The sequence below is a fragment of the Nematolebias whitei genome, chromosome 1 (genome assembly GCF_014905685.2).
Source record: "Nematolebias whitei isolate Nwh7 chromosome 1, NemWhi1, whole genome shotgun sequence".
Lineage (NCBI taxonomy): Eukaryota > Metazoa > Chordata > Actinopteri > Cyprinodontiformes > Rivulidae > Nematolebias > Nematolebias whitei.
In genome coordinates this window covers 57,846,367-57,866,707 of record NC_056498.1, presented here as the reverse complement: position 1 = coordinate 57,866,707, position 20,341 = coordinate 57,846,367, and the positions used below count along the sequence as shown (strand labels likewise).

The window sequence follows — 20,341 nt, the reverse complement described above, 5'->3', positions numbered from 1 at the left end:
GATGACAAAACATGCTAAAAGATAGAAGCTGCTGCTGTTTCTCATATTTTCCCCACGCGTGTGATTACAAGACTCCTCGTGTGCTCGAGGCAACGTTCTGCAGCTTCTCATCAGGTTTGTTTTGGCCTGATGAGAGTGATGTGTCAGCAGATGTGTTTATAGACAGCAGCTCCTTTTAGTCCTGCTCTTTTGTAGTGATTGTATCATGGTTTCATTTAAGAGCCCAGCAAGAGAAGAGTGTAATTATCCAGACTGGGTGTTGGCGCAGCTTCACGGCTGTGACGTTTTACTCTATAAATGCTCAAACATTGACGTAAAGATTAACTATAGGAGCTGAGGTGAAGGGGAGTACGAGTAGCAAAGTGGAAGGTGGGTTACCTCATCTGCTCAGAGCAAAACAAATGAGGTAAATGTGTCACATGTTGCAGGTTACAACCTTTTCCAGGCATGTTGACTCATGCTTTCTTTGTCTTGTTCTTTTCCATTTAGTGCAGGGTTTTGGGTGATGGCTTTGTGTCTGCAAAGTAAAAGAAACTGATTATACATACAACCACGACTCAGCAGCAACACTGTTTTTATGAGACCGCTGGCACATGTTAACAGCCAGAATTTGGAGTTTAAGTATCAGGTGCAAAATGCATCTTTATCAGATAAATATCACAGCAAATAGTCCTATTTTAACTTGGAGGAATAGTTTTATAAGTTGGTTGTTATTAAGTTATTGAGTTGTTTTAAACGACACACATTTGATCTTCTCTACTGAGTTAGCTTGAAATTTTGTTCAGCATTTTCCAAAAATTACTTTAACTTTGTCTACTGCAGGTAAGATACCGAGTGCTTCAAACTACTCAAATGAAACCCACTTATTAAAAAATAGAACTATTTCTTTTTTTCTTTACCGTCCAGAAGACCTGACTTAACTTTGTTGGATTTTTCTACCTGGATTATTGAGCATGAACTTTGACGTTTTGAACCACTTTGGCTGCCTCAGAGGAGTCGACGGGGGAGAGGGCGGACTCCAAAAAACATCTTATCACCATAACACTGGTTGGCCCACTATGTGAGTAAGCCACTTATGTGACAGTTTGCTGGACTGATGAAGTCCTTTGGATGGAGGATGAAACGTCTCAACAACAAAACAAATAAAAGAAACCGTCCAGACGACCTGACTTAACTCTATTGAAATTTTTTTACCTGGATTATTGAGCATGAACTTTGATATTCCTTTAAGTTTTCAGGAAACTTTAGAAGAAACAAGCTTGGAGAAAACCTGAATTTTTTGTAAACATTTAACAAATTAAAATGAAATTATTTTATTTCCAATAACTCATTTTCCTTCAGCTTCTAAGGAACCCATAGAAGTCAAAGTAATGTTTTCTCACTTTTTCTCACTGGCTCTCTAACGAGGCGCACACATTTCTTCCCGCTCCCTGTTCTCCTCCTTCTTTTTGCTCTCTGTCTGTGTATCGGAACAGCTCCTATTTTTACACATCTTCCAAAATGAAAACTACTGTTTTGGATCTGACCAACTGGACTTTTGACGCAAATGACAAAATCTTTTCAACAAAGCTACACGGTCCTGGAGAACCCTCATCTGCTCGGACGACATGCATGCAGCTGGATAAATCTCTGGGGGTGATGTGTCTACCTCTGCTGTCGACTGAGGATGCTGAAATTGCATATAATTGGATTTATGATAACGGGTTTCCTGTTTTTGGAACAGTCTAGATCCTGGCTTATCAACATACAAAGAAGACGGCCGCAGCTAATTTGGACCTTGTCAGGCTGCTGCCTATGTGAAGGTTTGGTTTGTGCTTGGAAGACTCAAAATCAGCTGATTTACGAGCGAAACTATAAGTTGGAAGTGATTTGAATCGCAGTCCACCTGAAGCTTTGGACTCGTCAGCATGAAAACGACCTTGAAGGGGCTCGTAAGCACGGACCAGTAGAATGCACCCTAATCTGGCCATTTCGGACCTTGGAAGTATCAGTACAGACTCAACGGCTGACAAGGAAAAAAATAGTCCGCCTGAATACGTCAATTGTAGTTATCTGAATCTGACTCCCCGGTTGGCCTCAAAACAGGCCGACTTATCAATTTCTCCTGGGAAATGTGTAAACTAAGGAAGAGCTTTGCTTTGTCTATCCCCCCCCCCCCCCCCCTCCCCGCGGAGGCTTATCAGAACTGTGCCAGCTGACCATCATCTTCGTCGTAAATGCATATGTAACGTGTTCATAAATGTGCTTGCTGGCAGAGTTTTTCCTGATGTCTTAAATCATGTCCTGTTAGGACAAGGTGTGAAGAGATCTTTTTTGTGATGCCGCTATCCTCTCCTCATGGCTTTGCCCCTTTTTTCTATCTAAAAAATGTATTCTGAAAAGGATAAGAAGACCGCGCTTTATAGCAGCAGCTTCGTGCACTCCGCCCATCTTTTGGACGGCTGTACGGACATATTCTCGTTGTATCTCGGTGCAATGATAATAAAGCTTATTCTGATTCTGATAAAATATGGAAGTAGAAATTTGGATGTATTTTTAAATATTTATATTTGGAGCAATACATTTTGACCCATAAGGGTTTGAAAAGGGGGTTCAGTGGGATTCAGATGCAAGAAAATGCTCCCAAACTATTATTTTCCATCTGTTCCACCGAAGAGGTGTTTATACAAAACCTCAGGTTGATGCTGGAGCCCTGACAGAGGGAGACCGACAGTGATGCGGAAACACAAGAAGACAGAAAGGCTGCGAAAGGGTTAGAAGTCGGTCTGGCTTCTGTTCAGTTTGCTGAATGAGGATTTTCTGCGCCAGTCTGTCTTCCCTCTATCTTTCTGGAGCTTACAGCAGCGTGGACAGTATGTCTGAATACATCTGCACGTGCGCCGCTTTGCCCTGTCAGATATTTTCTCAGAGCAGTGGATGTGAATTATGCATGGAGGCTGGCACAGTTACTCCGAGATGTTGCTGCTTATGTAATGGCTGCTGTGGAACTCATTTGCGTTGCTGCATTTAGGTGTGTGTGTGTGTGTGTGCGCGCGAGTTGTCTTCTGCTTCAGCCGTAATTGGTGATTTCACACTAATATACGTGACAACTTTTTGAAAAGTCTTCTGTGAAGAGCTGAGTCATTTCAGCCTCACAGAGAGATGCGAGGAAGAAAAATAGTCTTTCGATGAAAATCTCTGCCCTGTCTTTGTTCTGCCTCACACTGTAGGTCATGTTGTCAGTCAAAAGATGGTGGCTCTCTGTGCTCTCTACCCTCTGTTGATCCGAAACAATAGCTCTCCACCATTCAAGCTTGGGGGAAGGAAGGAAAGTTTTCAGAGGGAAACTTTATTCTTTTCTCGTCACTGTTGGGACAATGACTGGACAGATCTGCCCTGGGGTTTAAACTACATGTTAAAGAGAATAATAAAGAGAATAACACAGATAAGAATTTGCTGCATTAAATCGAAAGGATCCTGACAAACAGTCCTCCAACCAGACTAATCTCAGTGTCTATGCCATTGGCATTCTTGGTATTTCCACTGTCTGTGGGTTTGACCACTGACCGCTGCTGGATAAATTGGCTGGAAAACCTTTTGGAAAATCCAACATTTGGAGCAGAGCAGGAATGTCAGCCTTATTCCACGTATTTACATAACCGAAGACTCATTTTCCTCCAGTACCAGCTGATTTTAAAGGCCTATTTAGCTGGATGACTTCTTGCAGTTTTTGAAACACAACTAAAATGGGTTTATATCATTGCAATAAAAGGTGCAGGTTCATCAGCAGTATTTACATAGTAATAATAATAATAATGATAATAATGATGTGTTATATATTGTCATCATTGTATGTTCCTATACAATGGTGAAATTAGCTCTCTGCATTTAACCCTTCCACTCTCAAGTGGAGCAGTGGGCAGCTATTGGGGTGCCCGGGGAGCCATTGGGGATAGGGTGTCCTGCTTATAGCCATCATAGAGGTAACAGTGGTGGTTCATCTTTGACCCTACCCTCCATGACGCCTCAACTACTGTAATTTCCAGATTGTTGAGCGCACCCAAATATAAGCTGTGCCCACTAAATAAAAATAAAATAACAAATATATAATAGGCCGCGCTTGTCTATAAGCCACGTGTGTCCTCGTAACATAAGATATTTACACAGAAAGATTTTTTCTACTTTTAACTAATACGTACTGGCAACAAACGCAAATAGATCTTGAAAATACAAATTGTCGTCATTTTGCATTGATTCAGTTTTTCACGTTGTCGTCTCCAACGTCTCACCATCGATCGATGCTTACGTGCAGCAGCTCTATTTCCTTTGATGACAGCCAGATCAATCACCTTTAACTTGAAAGCTGCATCATAAGCCTTTCTTCGTGTCATTTCCATGATGAGGGTTTGTGCATGAATTGCAAGACAACTGAAGAATTTAGTGGGGGCGTGTTTGATTCACAGTAATTCCAAGTTTCATTGATCCACTGTGACCTGTTCGGTAATTTCATTGGTCTTATTATTTTTATTTATTTTTTACTTTTTTTTATACAGGTCGTCTCATTGAGTCACGAGGACCACCCCCCCCCCCCCCCAAGAGAGATGTGTTATCTGACCTATATGAGCACCCGGGTGTGACAAAGCTAAATGTTTTGGCGGCATGAAGCTCGTTAGGCCGTCAAAAAAATAAAAACATAAAAATTCCATAAATTAGCCGCAACATCGTATAAGCTGCGGGGTTCGAAGCGTGTGAAAAAAAGTTATGGGTTATAGTCCGGAAATTACGGTACCTTACCAACACCAAGGTTGGAAGATGGCATCTCAAACTCTGCTTGAAAGTGTTGTGTGGAAGTAGCTAATAGTTTAGAGGATAGATTGTGGTCTCAACAGTTAGCATGGCTCCTCTACATGTACGTTCTTGGTCCAAACAATGATATCCACAAAGCTTCCAAAGGCAGGCTAGTACTTGGCGTTGTTGCTTCACCACAGGCAATTTTTTTTTCTTATGAAAGACTAAATAAACCAAAATATTGCTGTTAATTTTTGACTGTGTAACTTTACAAACGGCACCCCATTCAAATTGAGTCCAGATGCTTTGAGATGTTAAAGGACCAACCTGTCTGCTGTCAGACAGTGGACACGCACACAAAACCCTCACTCTCATTCACCTATTCACTCACTTCTTTCCTTCCTTTTCCCATTCTTCGTGTCTTGCTATCTCATTTCACACTGTGCATAAAAACTCTGGGCCTCCGCTGCCACGGCAACACTTCCAAACAGAGGGAGAAACTAAAGTCTGCAGCAGCAACAAGCTGACTGTAAAATAAGTAGACGAGGGAGGAAAAAAAACGATCTGAGAGAGGATCTGTTGTCGATTACTCCAGGACAGACTCACCTTTTTGAGAAAGTGTATTTCACTTATTATAGAAAACAGCTTTAATGAAACTGCACAGCAGCCTGGTCACAGAAACATTTGGTTCAAAGTTGCATTGTCAGTCATAGATCTCATCATTTGTCCAGTTTAAGTGAAAAGAGTGTTGGCACCTCTATGACCTTGGAGCTGTCCTGTGTGGGGGCAGGTAGTTTTCATTATTCCCCTTTACAGGGGCGTAACAGGGGCAGGTGAGAATGAGTGATCATACACAGTCATTGTGTAGGAATGAAGACACAACACAACCTCAGGTCTTTTGGTTAAACATTAAAGGACTTCTCTCCAATTACAAAGAAGTTACAGTAGTTGGCTTCATTATAATCTCATTCTCTTGGTTTTTGGGTGGTTTTATTGTTGCTATTCTCTGAGTAGATGCGTGACAAACAAAGCGGGGAGTGGATTAGATGTGGATTGCCTTTCTGAGGTAATGTGGACGTCATTGTGTTGCTGCCTTGCCTGGACTTGTGGACTTGCTTTTGTTAGCAGATGCAGTGTTACTTTGACTCAGTTTGCACTTTGTTTTTCCCCTGTAGCTTCTTTATTTTTACATCAAATTTAACTTCTTTATTAAATAAGGGAGGGCAGCATGGTGGCACAACTGGTAGAGCTGCTGCCTCTCAGTGAGCAGGTCCTTGGTTCAAACCCCGGTCCAGGGGCCTTTCTGGGTGGAGTTTGCATGTTCTCTCCGTGCATGCGTGGGTTTTCTCCGGGTACTCCGGTTTCCTCCCACAGTCCAAAAACATGCATGTTAGGCTGATTGGTAACTCTAAATTGTCCCTAGGTGTGAGTGAGAGAGTGAATGGTTGTTTGTCTCGTTTGTCTCTATGTGGCCCTGTGATGGACTTGCGACCCATCCAGGGTGTACCCCGCCCCTCGCACAGTGATTGCTGGACATGGGCACCAGCGACCCCCATGACCCAAAATGGAATAAGCGGGTAAAGATAATGGATGGATGGATGGATGGCTTAAATAAGGGAATCCAAGAATTCTTCTGATTTTTATAAACTCCCAAAACATCGAACATTATCTGAATCCTGCTTTAATAAAAATGTGTTAAACTTTTGTTCTGCCATTCATTGATCACCCATGGAAGCTCGAGTGGAAAACCAGGAGTTCCAACAAACAGGGACCTGCTAACAAGACCTGCTAACAAGACCTGCTAACGCTGCTAACAAGATCCTCCATCTGCCTGCACGGACCAAACTCTGCGAACCCGTTCGGTTCCGTGGGGAAACCTTGGATGTTCTCTGTCTGCCAGACCCGGTTCTGGAGGGAAGTCTGGAACGGCAGCTGCTGTGGTCCTTGTTATCATCATGCTGCTGACGGGACCTGCTAAGTAACATTGCTAACAACACCACGCCGCTAACCGAACCACACCTCTAACAGTACCATGGTGCCAACGGGACCATGTTGCTAAGAGAAACCTCACTGCTAACAGTACCATGCTGCTAACTGGACCATGTTGTTAAGATAGCCTCACTGTTATCAGAACCACTCTGCCAATAGGACCATGCTGCTGTAGATTTTTTTTTTTTTTCACCTTTGGCGCTTTGTTTTTGTATTTTTGTGGTATAGCCGAACCAAACTATGAGAATCGTGCTTGTGTTGTTCGGTGTATGGTTTTGCACTATCAGTGACAAATGTATATCTTGGATTTTTTTAGCGTACCGTTGGGCGTTCGTTAGCATATATCTTAGTTTATGTCTTAGATCCTTATTTAATGCGTCTTTTTGCACTTTATATTTTTGATATTGTTGGATGTAACTGGGATCCTGTGTACATCATTTTGTTCCACCTCATGTATCACATGCGATATGAATTACAATAAAGAACCTTGGCTTGGCTTGACAAAGACAGGACTTTTCACAAGGCTTTGACACATTGTGGTCATGTGCGTGCTGTAAATATGCATCTTTTTATCAGTAATTAACATGCATACAATGCCTTAACAACATGGAAACAGCACATAAACAACATGTACTGTACATGTAAACAAAGTGTTTATGTCACACAAATTTAGTCTGTTTATGCCACTTCTGGCAGTTGGAGATGTGTTTCTTCTCATTGGCCCTTACAGTTTTTGAATACCCTGATACTTATATTCTCTAAGGGATTAATAAAGAATATTTTTATTCTTCTTTGTTCCTATGGTCAAAGCCTTTAATAGATTAAAATATGCTGTGACAAAGAAGAGAAGAGGTGCTCACTTTTATTGAAGTATTTTTAGTATACACATAAAATGAGGTATTACTCAAAACATTTCTTCTTATCTATTTAATTACAAGAAGACAATGTTTAATGCAGAGAATTAACATTTTGACTGTATTTGCAAGAAAAAGATCTGAGTTAAATCAAACCATTAGCCACTATTACAGCAGATGTAATAACTAAATAGCTACATTGTTTATAGTTTGCAACATAGAAGTAAAACTTATCAACTTTTTTTGAGTCAATATTAATTAATATGATGTAAGAAGTCTGTACTCTAAATATTGTATATATAGGAGTTTACTACATTAAATGATAAACAACAAATTCAAGTAATAAATAAAACTGTAATTTTTACTTAACACGGTTTTTGTCCTGGATCTGAACAGACAATCAGAAGAGATGACTCAAACTGCGAGGAAGTGCAGCAGCCCAAAAATAACATAAACCAGCTAAATTTGCACGTCAAACAACGTGTCACTAACATGTAAAGTACACGTTGTTTATGTGCGTTTGTGAAGTTAATATGCATAAAAATTTGATGCATATTTATTTGCTTTGACACTGTTCACGTGAAAACAATACATCCAGAATACTTTAAAGTCATGTGAAAAGTTGTGTTTTTGGCACTCCTGGCTTTCCATACTTTCCCGCCATGGTCCACAGAAAGCAGAATCTGTTCTGGCAATTTTATGTTATCCACCTGTCATGCTCATATTTACTCTGGTTTTGCCTTTGGCTAGTCACGCCGTGGAGTCGCAGTTCAAGGATAGGCGGAGCACGGAGCTTTGTGAAAAGAAAGAGATGAAAAAGAGGAAAAGTTACAGATTAGTTGAGCACAGGACGCAAAGAAGGGAGGATGTGAGGGGGGAAGCAGGAACAGGAAAGAGAATGTAAGTGGAGGAAGGATGTGTAAGGAAATGTCACCTTTACCGACTGCTGAAGCAAAATGTTTTAACAGCGCCTCCACATTTAGACACATGCTTTCAGGGAACTTTTTATTAAACAGGAAGCAGACAGGGACAAGGGACTTAATCTGTATTTAAATATAAATTGAATAGTTTAAATAAACATAGACATCCTGCAATTATACTGATTATTGGCTTAAAACCAGTTATTAAATCAAATGTCACGATTCACTTAGTTTGTAAAATAAAAGAATATTGTAACATTTTAATAATTTTTTTGTACATTGACTGTAATTTATTTTAAATGTGTACTACGTGTTTTAGGGTAATGATACTTTAACTGAGAGCTTTACAGTGTTTGATAAACTTATGTAAATGTTAAAAAGTGCAACATTTGCATTATTTTCGGTAAACTTTTACAAATATAAAATACAGATGGACAAGTATTTGTAAAAATATTCTCTTTTATAATAGTTTTTATTAACAAAAAAATTCTGGAGTTATATACAATTTATTATTATCCAAATAAGTTTGTGGACAAAAGGTTTTATCTGTGTGGGACACTTTTGTTCTCTAACTGGATTTATTTTATAAGTATTGCTCTAAAACATCTCTGTTAACAGATTAAAGCGGCCTAAAATTAGAAAAACATGCAGTTACATGGTTAAATGTTATGAAAATAAAATCTGTATGATAAACCCACATTTTCTTCACTTTTCTCTGTTCTTTCATCACAGCACTCGCTGTGTTTTAGCATCTCAACCATCATTTAAAGTTGTTGGCTTCAAGGACAGTGAGAGTCTGTCATAGTCAGTGATTTACTGCAGTCCAGGAAGTCCTTTGTGATACAGATATTGTGCAGCTCTGCCATAAATCTAAGAACCTGCATGTCCTGAGGTGAAATAAAACACAACGTGACCATCTGAACTTGATACCTAATGGAGAGAAAATTTGACCTGGAATTTCTGGGACAAAACCAGATGACTGCAGACACACTGGTGTCAGCTGGTCGTTCTCCTTTATGACAATATCTGTAAAACTGACCGAGTAGTACTCAGTTTTTATGTTTGTTAAAGTCATTTAGCTTTGGCAGCCATTTTAGATTGGGTTCATTACAAAAGATCCATCCATTATATTTTACCTGCTTCTTCCTTTTCGGGTCACGGGGTGTCACTGGTGCTCATATCCAGCTATCAATGCGTGAGAGTCGGGGTACACCCTGGAGACAGGTTGCAAGTTCATCACAGGGACACCTAGAGAAAAACGAGACAAAACAAATTCACTCTCTCACTCACACCTAGGGACAATTTAGAGTTACCAGTCAGCCTAACATGCATGTCTTTGGTCTGTGGGAGGAAACTGAAGTACCTGGAGAAAACTCACGCATGCACAGAGAGAACATGCAAACTCCACCCAGAAAGACCCCTGGCGGGGATTTGACCCAGTGACCTGCTCGCTGAGAGGCGGCAGCTCTACTAACTGTGCCACCATGCTCCCCTATAAAAGATCCAATCCAAAAATTACTTTTAGAGAGTTTCAACAAAAAATGTTCACTGGTTCATGCAATGTTTTGCTAACACCACAAACGAGCTCACAAACACACCCTTATGCATTGTAAGTCTGGCCTGGACTGATCTGAGCCGGGTTCCATCCCAGGTTTTTAGTGTTGGCATTGGGCAGTCTAGTCCAGTTCCAGCTCATAACCCAGTCACCTGGGGTTCCATTCATACTGGGCTGGACTTGATGCCAGCAGAGTGCTGGCCATTGATTGGTTCACGGGTCAGGAGGGAAGGTTGTGTCACATCACAGATGAGTCATATTTCCAGTGATTGCTATTTACCACCACGTCCATCATCTACTTGCTTCTGTTTGGTTATGGATAGAGAGAGTTCCTATTTGTCTTTAGAAAAATGGCAACACAACAGATGGACAAGAAACGAGGTGCAGTTTTTGCTGAGCTGAGACTTGCTCAGTCTTGATGTAATGATCCCACCCACATCGAGGTGGCACTCTGTTGAAAGCAAAACAAAACCAGAGCCCAGGAAGACCGGCACTAGGCCTAATGTAGGCCGGTTCAGGCCGGACTGTGCTTCACAATGCATAAAAAGCAATATACACATGCATAGATAGACACGGGCCAAAACAAGTAGAAGAAAGACTTCGATCGTGTGTCTCTTCGTGTGCAATTTTGTTAAAGATCTTTGGATTGCCAAATATTAAACCGGATTATGGATGCCTGGTTTTCCCAAGCACTTGGGTTCTTCTGGAGTTTGTAGAAGCCCGTCAGTCAGCCCACATCAAGCTGGCCTTTTGTGTCCCTGCCTCTTAAAGCCATTCCCACTCTTCTCCATTCTCACTTCTCTAACTGAGAAAAGTAAAGCCGAGCGAAGCGTAACGGCTCAGGCGTTGCGTGTGATTGCAAATGCCAATCTGCTGCTGCAGAATAATAGACTTCCTCTCCCTGCATTATTAACAGACTTATTATAACAGGATTACTCTCCCCCCCACCACTACCAACACAGAGTCCACTTCTGGATCTCGTTCGAAAACTACCTGAGAACTTCTTTCTTCTGTCGGCCCGACTCTAACTCATTCTGGGCCAGTTGCTATCATGTGAAGAGGAAACACCTTCAAACACTTGGTGCAATTCAGTGAATCTGCCTCTAAGCTGTTCAGCATCGTAACCACACGCTGCCATGAAAGGCAGATTTTATTGAAGCTCTTAGAAAGTCTTCATTTGGTTTACCTCTGTAACTGGTTTTCTTTTGGGGTCAAGATGGCAAACCACACTTAAATGACCTTAGCAAACACAAATATAGATATAACCATATAATTTTTCAGACATTGAGCTAGAACTTGGTGTGGTAGTAGCTGAGAGTCATACTCAACACATATTTTGAGCACTATCAGATTGCTGAGATGTTTGTTAAAAACTTTGATAACCAGGTGAGTTAAATGCATACCTTTAAGGAATCCTTTATTTAACTTAAAATGTTTTGGACTTCATGAAATGCAATCATAGTGATTTCCAGGGAATATAAATGTTTTCTATATTTAGAGGTGATGGCTGTTTTTGTGCTGCTGACAGTGTTGAGGGCAGATTAAATGAAAGTAGAAGTATTTTCACGTTCTCCGAAGAATGTCTCCAGAAGGAGTTTAGGGCTTCAATAACTCTTAAGAAAGAACCGGCGGGAAACATAAGAGGGAAATATTTGCCTTAGAGATTTGTTGCCAGAGTAGCCAGAACAAAACCCCTCTGGTGGTGGTCACAGAGGTGGAGGAAGGGGTCAAATCAGCACCCTGCAACTCCACAGGGTAACAGCTCAGAGGGTGGGGGTGGTGGTGGTGGTGGTGGTGGTGGTGGGGGGGGGGGGTCATGGTTTATGGTTGCAGAAGGTAGTTAATTCTATTATCCTTGCCTGAGAGGTCCTTGTCAGGGTCTAAAGGGAAGAGGAGAAGGAGGTATAAAAGATAAAGATGTTGTGAGCCTATTTTAGCATTGAAAGTAATCACATACCACACATATCTTCAGCTCCTTGACTCATGCACACCCCATCACTCCTCGTCTTTGCAGACCTCTCCAAGGCTGCATCAGAATGAACTAAATGAGAAGGAACCATTGAACTATTCTGTTCAATAAAAATTAACAAACACCTTATTGTAATGCATGTCGCTTGTCACCTTTCATGTCAGAGATTTAAACTAAAATTATTTAACGCTGAGAAGAGAAGGAGTTATAGCTGTTCTGGTCAAACCTTATAAAGGATGTCAAAGTTCATGTTCAGTAATCCAGGTTTTAAAAAAAATCCAACAAAGTTCAGTCAGGTCATCTGGATGGTTTCTTTTTTTGTTGAGATGTTTCTTCCTTCATCCAAAGGACTTCATCAGTCCAAGGAGTACAACAAACTCAGTCCCACAAGTAGCACACTCACACAGTGGAACAACCAATTTGCTGGTGACCTGACTGAACTTTGTTAGATTTTTACCTGGATTACTGAGCATGAACTTTGATGGTTTGAACCTCTTTGCCTCAGAGGAGTCGATGGAGGAGAGGGCGGGCCCCAGAAACCATCTTATCACCAGCAAACTGATTGTCCCACTATGTGAGTGTGCTGCATATGGGACTGAGTTTGTTTGTGGCTCCTCAAACTGATGAAGTCCTTTGGATGAAGGATGAAACGTCTCAACAACAACAAAAAGAAACCGTCCAGATGACCTGACTGAACTTTATTGGGCTTGTAAAGGATGTAATGCACGATCTCATGTGATATTGTGAGATAGTGCTCGGAGAATGTGTTGGGGATTAGTCTAATGGCGCAACACATTTTAGCATAATATCTGTAAAAATGGCTGAGTTACAGTTATTTCTGTGTTTGATCAGCATCTTGAGTCAGACTCACTCAGTAATCAGTTGTAGACATCCATCACTTGGTGTGAATGAACCCGTGGCCTTTGTGTCTTTGAGGATCGGGTTGTATGACTCCCGTCATCCTGGCAGACAGTTCGGGATTATTCTACTTGGCTAGAGGGGCCTGAGCTTGGCACATCAGTCTGGGGACATATGTCTTCTGTGTCTCCCATCTGTCCTCTCCTGGGCAACCAACACTGATAAGACAGTCCACAAACAGTTGTTTAAATCTGCTGCTACTTTCGCTGTTAATAATATCCGCCTGTGTTTCTTCTCCTAAAAATAGAGCAGAATGTAGCTATTGTTCGTTTCTTCAAAGCTGTTTTGATAGGTTTGAGTGGTGACTGAATTTCAATGCTCTTAAGTTACAGATTACTTTTTTCTATTTTTTTGTTTTACAGTTGACTCTTGTGACTTCTTTATTTCTTCTTCGTTTTAATAACCTTGGCTAATTTAGTGAGGTAAATGTATGAAGGGTAAACACGAGACAAGTTGGAAGTTTGTATGTAGAACATGTTGAAGCGCATTGCATGTGTAGAATAACATATTAGCAAACTAACATGACTTACAAAAATAGAGTTCCTCTGCTCTGTTTCCTGTTGAGTTTTCCTGACACTTAGTCAAACTTTAGACCTGAGTCCAGAAAAATTTGTACTGAAATTGTACCTTTATTGCTGCAGAGTGGGCTACTTTTATGAGCACATACATTTTAGTCTTTACTCTTTTATGTAATTTAACAACTGAGTACCAGTTGTAAGAGTTCACATGTGTAAGCACCACCTTTATTTTTGTTTTTATTGTTTTTTGTCAACTTTGAAAGAAAATTAAGGATACAACTATGTTCAGTCAGGTTATCTGGATGGTTTCTTTTTTTTTCTGAGACGTTTCATCCGTCATCCAACGGACTTCTTCAATCTGAGGAAGCAACAAACAAAGCCCCGGAGGAGAGGGCGGGCCCCAGCGGACATCTTAGCACCAGCAAATTGTTTTTTTTTTTCCACTGGGGAGTATGCTGTTGGTGGAGAATTAGTTTTGTTTGGTGCCTCCTCAGATTGAAGAAGTCTGTTGGATGATGGATGAAACGTCTCAGCAAAAAAAGAAACTGTCTAGATGACCTGACTGAACGTTGTTGGATATTTACCTGGATTATTGAGCATGAACTTTGGTGAAAATTAAAGATATATTTATTAATTAGGAATTTGTTGAATTATAGACTGCTATAAAACTGGTTGACTCCATTAACAAAGCAAAAGTTTAGAGTTCGTCTAATGTGTACCACATGGATACAGCCTTCTTACAATGCAAGTCTTACAGTTGCATCTTTGCATTTTTCTCTCTTTCTTATCAGAGTGTGTGGTTTGTCTGATGCTGTCAGGCTGCCATGGCTCTGGTCCAGGCACTACCAGTGAGTGACCATCCCAACCCAGGTCTTGACCTCCAACAGTGCCGACTGCTACCATCCCACCTTCCATCGGATCCCTGCTCTGGCCCCTGTGGGTCCTGCAGTTCCGAGACAGCCATGGGTTCAGTCAGCAGTCTCATATCAGGGCGGACGTACCAGGAGAGGCACTGCAGACCTGCCAACGAATTCTCTACCAAGCAACGGCGCTCCACGCCAGCCACCAGCTGCTTTCGCCTGCAGGATAACACCCTCCACAGCGGGAGCTCCCTGGAGCAGCTGCTGGTTATCAGCAACCAAACACAGCCTCACGCCCAGGTTCTGCCTCCACCCCTGCCCACCAAGAAGCTGCCAAGACCTGGAAACTCTGCCGGGACAGGTGGTGGGGGAGCAGTTACTGGAGCAGCAGGCGGTGTCCGTAATGGGAACTTTATGTATGTAAACAACGAGGTGGTGCTTGGAGACTGGAACGACAACCTGGTTATTACAACTGCGAGTCCCTGCAGTGACTCTGAGGACCAAAAGGACAACAGGACGGTGAACGACAACATCGGAGGACCTCCTCCTAAACTTGTCCCAGTGTCTGGACAGTTAGAGAAGGTAAGAAGGTCATTTTGTGGTAATAAAATGATAAATATTTATTAATATATGAGCTTATCTTAAACAAAACTGTGTCAAACTACTTGTACTGTAAGTACAATTGCAAGAAATTGGAACCTGATAAAAACTTTGCATTATTTTATGTAGAACAAATAGTTTTAATAAAACCCAACATTTTTCAGTCAGATCATCTGGACAGTTTCTTTTTTTGTGCTGAAACGTTTCGCCTTCGATCCGGAAGGCTTCATCAGTCAAGGAAACACACAACAAAACGGATTCTTCCCCCCAGCAGCTTACTCCAAAGTGGAAGAAACCAGTTTGGTTAGTGCTAGATATTCTGTTTGGTACGCCCCTCCTCCATTGCCGACCCTCTTCCTTGTTGACAGTCATGTCAAACTGGTTGAAAACAACAAAGTCCATGCTCAATAATCCAGGTATACAATCCAACATTTTTCAGTCAGGTCATCTGGACAGTTTCTTTTTTTGTGCTGAAACATTTCGCCTTCGATCCGGAAGGCGTCATCAGTCAAGGAAACACAACAAAACGGATTCTTCCCCCAACAGAACATCTAGCACTAACCAAACTGGTTTCTTCCACTTTGGAGTAAGCTGTTGGGGGGAAGAATCAGTTTTGTGTTGTGTATTTCCTTGACTGATGAAGCCTTCCGGATTGAAGGTGAAACGTTTCAGCACAAAAAATGAAACTGTCCAGATGACCTGACTGAAAAATGTTGGATTGTATACCTGGATTATTGAGCATGGACTTTGTTGCAACCTAATGTTTCTTATAGCAAGCTTATGAACCATTATACTACCACCATCGTGTTTCACATTGAGATAAGCCGCCATTAGTTGAAGGATTTTTTTTTTCAGCCATAACTTTACTCATTTAAATAAAACAGTATTACTTGTTTCAGAAACCATGGTCCCAGTGGAGTTCTGGTTTGTCCTCACGAAGAAGCATCACTGAATTCTCCGATTATGGTCTGATGGAGATTTATAGTTGCTCATAAAGTTGCCCTGGTTTTCTTTTTGACCTTGTAGGTTTTATTCTCTGCTTAGACTGATCTTAGTTTGTCAATAATTAATGAGGAGAATAATGATGTGAAATGTAAGAGCACAGACTCTACAGATGGTTTTGTCATTATTTTCCCAACAGATGAACATCACCAAGACTTTTTAAAAATATTTTGTTTCATTGTTCGAGCAGGCAGGGTTAGAGTCTGATGTTTTTGAGGAAATATATAAAAATTTAGTTAAAAAATTTGAAGGTGACTCCTGAGTTATTGTGGCTTGGTAAGAGCTCAAAAAGCTCAGTTACACCCAATTTCAAGGCGTGATTTTATATTTTAGAGAATTTTAATTGTAGTTCTCACCACAAACCAAATCCACAGATAAAATCACTGAGATGTGGTCAAACTCCGAGGAGTCTACAGAAATTTTGTTAATGCACAAACTATTTTAATCCTTAAAATCCCAGCTGAGAACTTTCTTTTTGGAGTTTCTAATGATATTTTCCTGGTATAAATATGTTCTCTTTGGAAACTCCTGGAACAAAAGGTTGGTAAAGCAGAGACAATCCTTTCCTTTAAACCTTTAAGTGACTGTCAGCATGACACTGAATCCCTACCAACTCTGTGCTGTGAGGCCTGCTGAGCTGTTGTCCGTCACCTTCGTCCTGTCGATAGGAAAAAATATCCTCTTGAGTTACAGTTTAGGATTACATGATACATTAAATGTATTGCTAAAAACTTATTTGTCTGCTTTTTTTAATCCAGGAATTCATCATTATTCTTGGAAAAATCTTAGGCAAAAAACCTGCAATATTTTGAACAGGGAAGCTTTATCATGATATCCAGGTTTTTCTGCCTTTTAAACTGGATAGTGTCGTAAGCGGTGGTTTTTAAAGTTGAACCCAATGGTGCAGGTGGACCACAGAGAACTCGGAGGAGTAAAATAAATATAATTTATTTAAATAAACAAAAACACTGACGTGGCAGCAAAACTCACTTGAATAGGAGTCACGTAGGAAACACAAGGAACACGGATTGACATTGAAGGAACACCAGAGTATGACCAGCTGACGAAGAAACGTAGAAGCAGACTTATACACAAACACACACCAATTACAGGAAAGGACAAACATCTGGGAGAGACAACAGGTAGACGGCAGGAGCTAATCACATGAGGGGAAAAAACATAAAGACAGGAAACCAGACTAAACAAGGGAGCCACAATCCTCACAGATAGAATCCAGTTGAACCACTCTTGAACTGTCTAAATGAGATTACAATCTGGTTAAAACTAAATTTAACTCTACAGCTTGGCTGCCAAGGAAACTCATTTTGACCACCTGTATAAATGATTTTGTTCTTTCAGTCACTACACAGAGTTTATGATCAAGGTGAGGGTAGGAGCATGGACCGACAGGTAAACAGAGAGCTTTGCATTGCAGCTCAGCTTCCTCTTCACCATAACAGACTGGCACAGAGTCCGCAATACTGCGGAAGCTACACTGATCTGTTGGGCTCACACTCCATTCACTTGTGAAAAAACGTTGAGAATACTTGAACTGCTTCACTTGAGGCAGCACCTAACTCCTAACTTGGAGAGGACAATCCATCGTTTTCCAACTGAGGACCATGGTCTCAGATTTGGAGGTGCTGATCCTCATCCCGGCTGTTTTTACGTGCTACAAAAATAAGACTGACATCGACACTGACACGAACCTGACGAGGCCAGATGAATCATTTGACTGCTTCTCACCTTGCAGACACATCATGATCAGTTTCAGAGCTCATTTATGTGTAGTGTCATATTTAATAAACTCTGAGGGAGGTCATTAAAAACGATGAACAAAATAAACTTGTATCCTAACTGTTGTATCTCCTCCACATTCATCTCTCTTTTGTTTCTCTGCCCTTTAATTATCATTACTGACACTTTTCTTAATAGTTTTCCATCCACAGATGAGTTTCAGTCACTGTCTGATGATGTTTTTTATGGTTTTGTATTTTCAGAACATGGAGAAAGTGTTGATCCGCCCCACAGCTTTCAAACCAGTTGTTCCCAAGAACCGTCACTCTGTGCAGTACCTGTCTCCACGGACAGGAGGCAGCACGCCGTCTGAGAGCCAGGCCAGCCTAAACCTCCTGTTGCCCCACGGAGCCCCCAGCAGCACCACCGGCACAAACGGTAATAGTGGAAGCTGCATTTCCAGCTCCGAGGGGAAGCAGAACTCGTACAGCGGGGGGCGCAACGCTCGCAGCAGCCAGTCCTGCTCCATGTCAGACTCAGGGAGGAACTCCCTCTCTAGCCTCCCTACCCACAGCAGCACAGGCTACAGTTTGGCCCCCAGTGAGGGATCCAGCTCAGGTTCTGGTTCCGGGGGCCAGGTGGAGCCTGTGCCGGGTCTGGGACGCCACGCTTCAGGTGGAAACGGGAGCCACGGTCACAGCAACTCGGACAGCGGGCGTTCCTCTTCCAGCAAGAGCACAGGTTCAGGGTCAGTAAGTGGGCGCGGGCAGCCCCTGTCTGACAGCGGGTCCTGTGGCCACTCGCCCCCACCGGTGGAGGGGTACGAGGAGGTGGTGAAGGAGCTGGAGGAGAAGCTGAGGGAACGAGACCTAGAGCTCCAGCAGCTCCGAGAAAATCTGGATGAGAATGAAGCTGCCATTTGCCAGGTGAGACACAAAGTTCTGCACATTGTCTAGAAACAAAAGGACATGATGCCTGTCCAAAAAAAAAAAAACATTTTGTAACCTTTTGCTTTCAAGGTTTATGAGGAAAAGCAACGTCGTTGTGAAAGAGAGATGGAGGAGTTGAGACAGAGCTGCGCTTCGAAGATGAAGCAGACGTCTCAGAAAGCCCAGCGAGCCCAGCAGGTGCTGCAGCTACAGGTATCTGAACGGTCTGATACTGTTCCATGTGCTCAACGTCAAAATGATCATTTTGAGCATTATGTTCTTACAATTATTTAAAATCTTGTGCTTCTGCTGTTCAGAGTTGGATCTTTACTTGTTTTCAGGTGTTTCAGCTGCAACAAGAAAAGAAGAAGCTGCAGGAAGACCTCTCCTCTCTGCTGCAGGACAGAGAAACTCTGGAGAGAAAGTGTGCGACCATCCAGAGGGAGCAGACTCAGCTGGGGCCCTGTCTGGAAGAGACAAAGTGGGAGGTGGGTTGGAGTCTGCTCCTGGGGAGGTGGTAAATTAAGGGTAGTGTCAAGATTATTTAAAACTTTGTATTTTCAGGATGCCTCACTTTAATTCTCTTCTCTGTGTGTGTCAGGTGTGCCAGAAGTCTGGAGAGATCTCCCTCCTGAAGCAGCAGCTGAAAGAAATCCAGTCGGAGCTCAGCCAGAAAGCAGGGGAGATTGTGGTCTTGAAGGCCCAGCTGAGAGAAGCTCGCTCTGAGCTGCAAGCAAGTCAGACTCGAACCCAAGAAGCCCAAACCACCATCCGGACCAGGACCCTGGAGCTGGAAGTCTGCAAGAACGAACTCCAGAGACGAAAGAGCGAAGCTGAGCTTCTCCGAGAGAAAGTCGTCCGTTTAGACGAGGAGTCAACTCGTCTCCGGGACACCCTGTCCAATCACACCGGATCCTCTCTAAATGGAAGTGCGACCAAGAAGGGACACTGCATGAGCCTCTCCCTTCAACAGGGTAGAGGCGTGGGAGGAAGAGGGGGTCCGAGCCCCTCGATGTACCGCGATGGAGAGGACAATTATCTGGTGTGGGGAGGAGAGAGCGATGAAGCCAAGGCACAGAGGCAGAATGCAGAGACACTACTCGGTCTAAGACAACAGGTACAAGTTTCATTTTAAAACAGTTATAAAGTGGAGTTAGACTGCAGTTGTTCAATCATAACTCTGTTTTACAAACAAGAATGGTAAATGAACTGTACTTATACAGCGCCTTTCTGTCTTATCAAGATAATCAAAAGTGCTTTACAACACAATCTGTGCCCTCATTTACCCATTCCTACAGCACTCTACTAGATCTATACCAGGGGTCTGCAACCTGCGGCTCTGGAGCCACATGTGGCTCTTTGGTCCCTCCGCAGCGGATCTTTCAAGCTTTGACCAAAACTAACAGAAAACTGAATTTTATAGGAAGTTATACGCACAACAAAAAATGACTAGTTTCAGCAGTTTTCCTGTCATTTCCTTTGCAGTTATGTGGATACTAATACTAATACACAGAGTAAATTATACTCCCTTTAACTTTATGCTTTATTTCTTCAAAGTAGAATAGTCAGTTTCTCCACAATAAAAAAAAAAAAAAAAACATATGCCTGAATGGTTCATTGTTTTATCCTGATGCATGCTCAATAATCCAGGTAGAGGATTGGAGCACAAGTTAGGAGTCATCAGGACTCTGTATCACAGAGCAGACAGCATCCCCACTAGCTC

The 20,341-nt window shown here is 42.0% G+C and overlaps 1 protein-coding gene across 1 annotated transcript in view; it reads left to right on the top strand.

Moving 5' to 3' along the window:
- Window positions 1-14,295: 14,295 nt before the first annotated feature.
- lzts2a (leucine zipper, putative tumor suppressor 2a) overlaps window positions 14,296-20,341 on the top strand; it is an 8,065-nt gene continuing 2,019 nt past the window's right edge. The window contains exons 1-5 of the mRNA XM_037685839.1: window positions 14,296-14,932; window positions 17,953-18,615; window positions 18,709-18,831; window positions 18,960-19,106; window positions 19,220-19,735. Coding sequence (XP_037541767.1) covers window positions 14,315-14,932; window positions 17,953-18,615; window positions 18,709-18,831; window positions 18,960-19,106; window positions 19,220-19,735 — 2,067 coding nt within the window. The 5' untranslated portion in view covers window positions 14,296-14,314. The remainder of the gene's footprint in view (window positions 14,933-17,952; window positions 18,616-18,708; window positions 18,832-18,959; window positions 19,107-19,219; window positions 19,736-20,341) is intronic.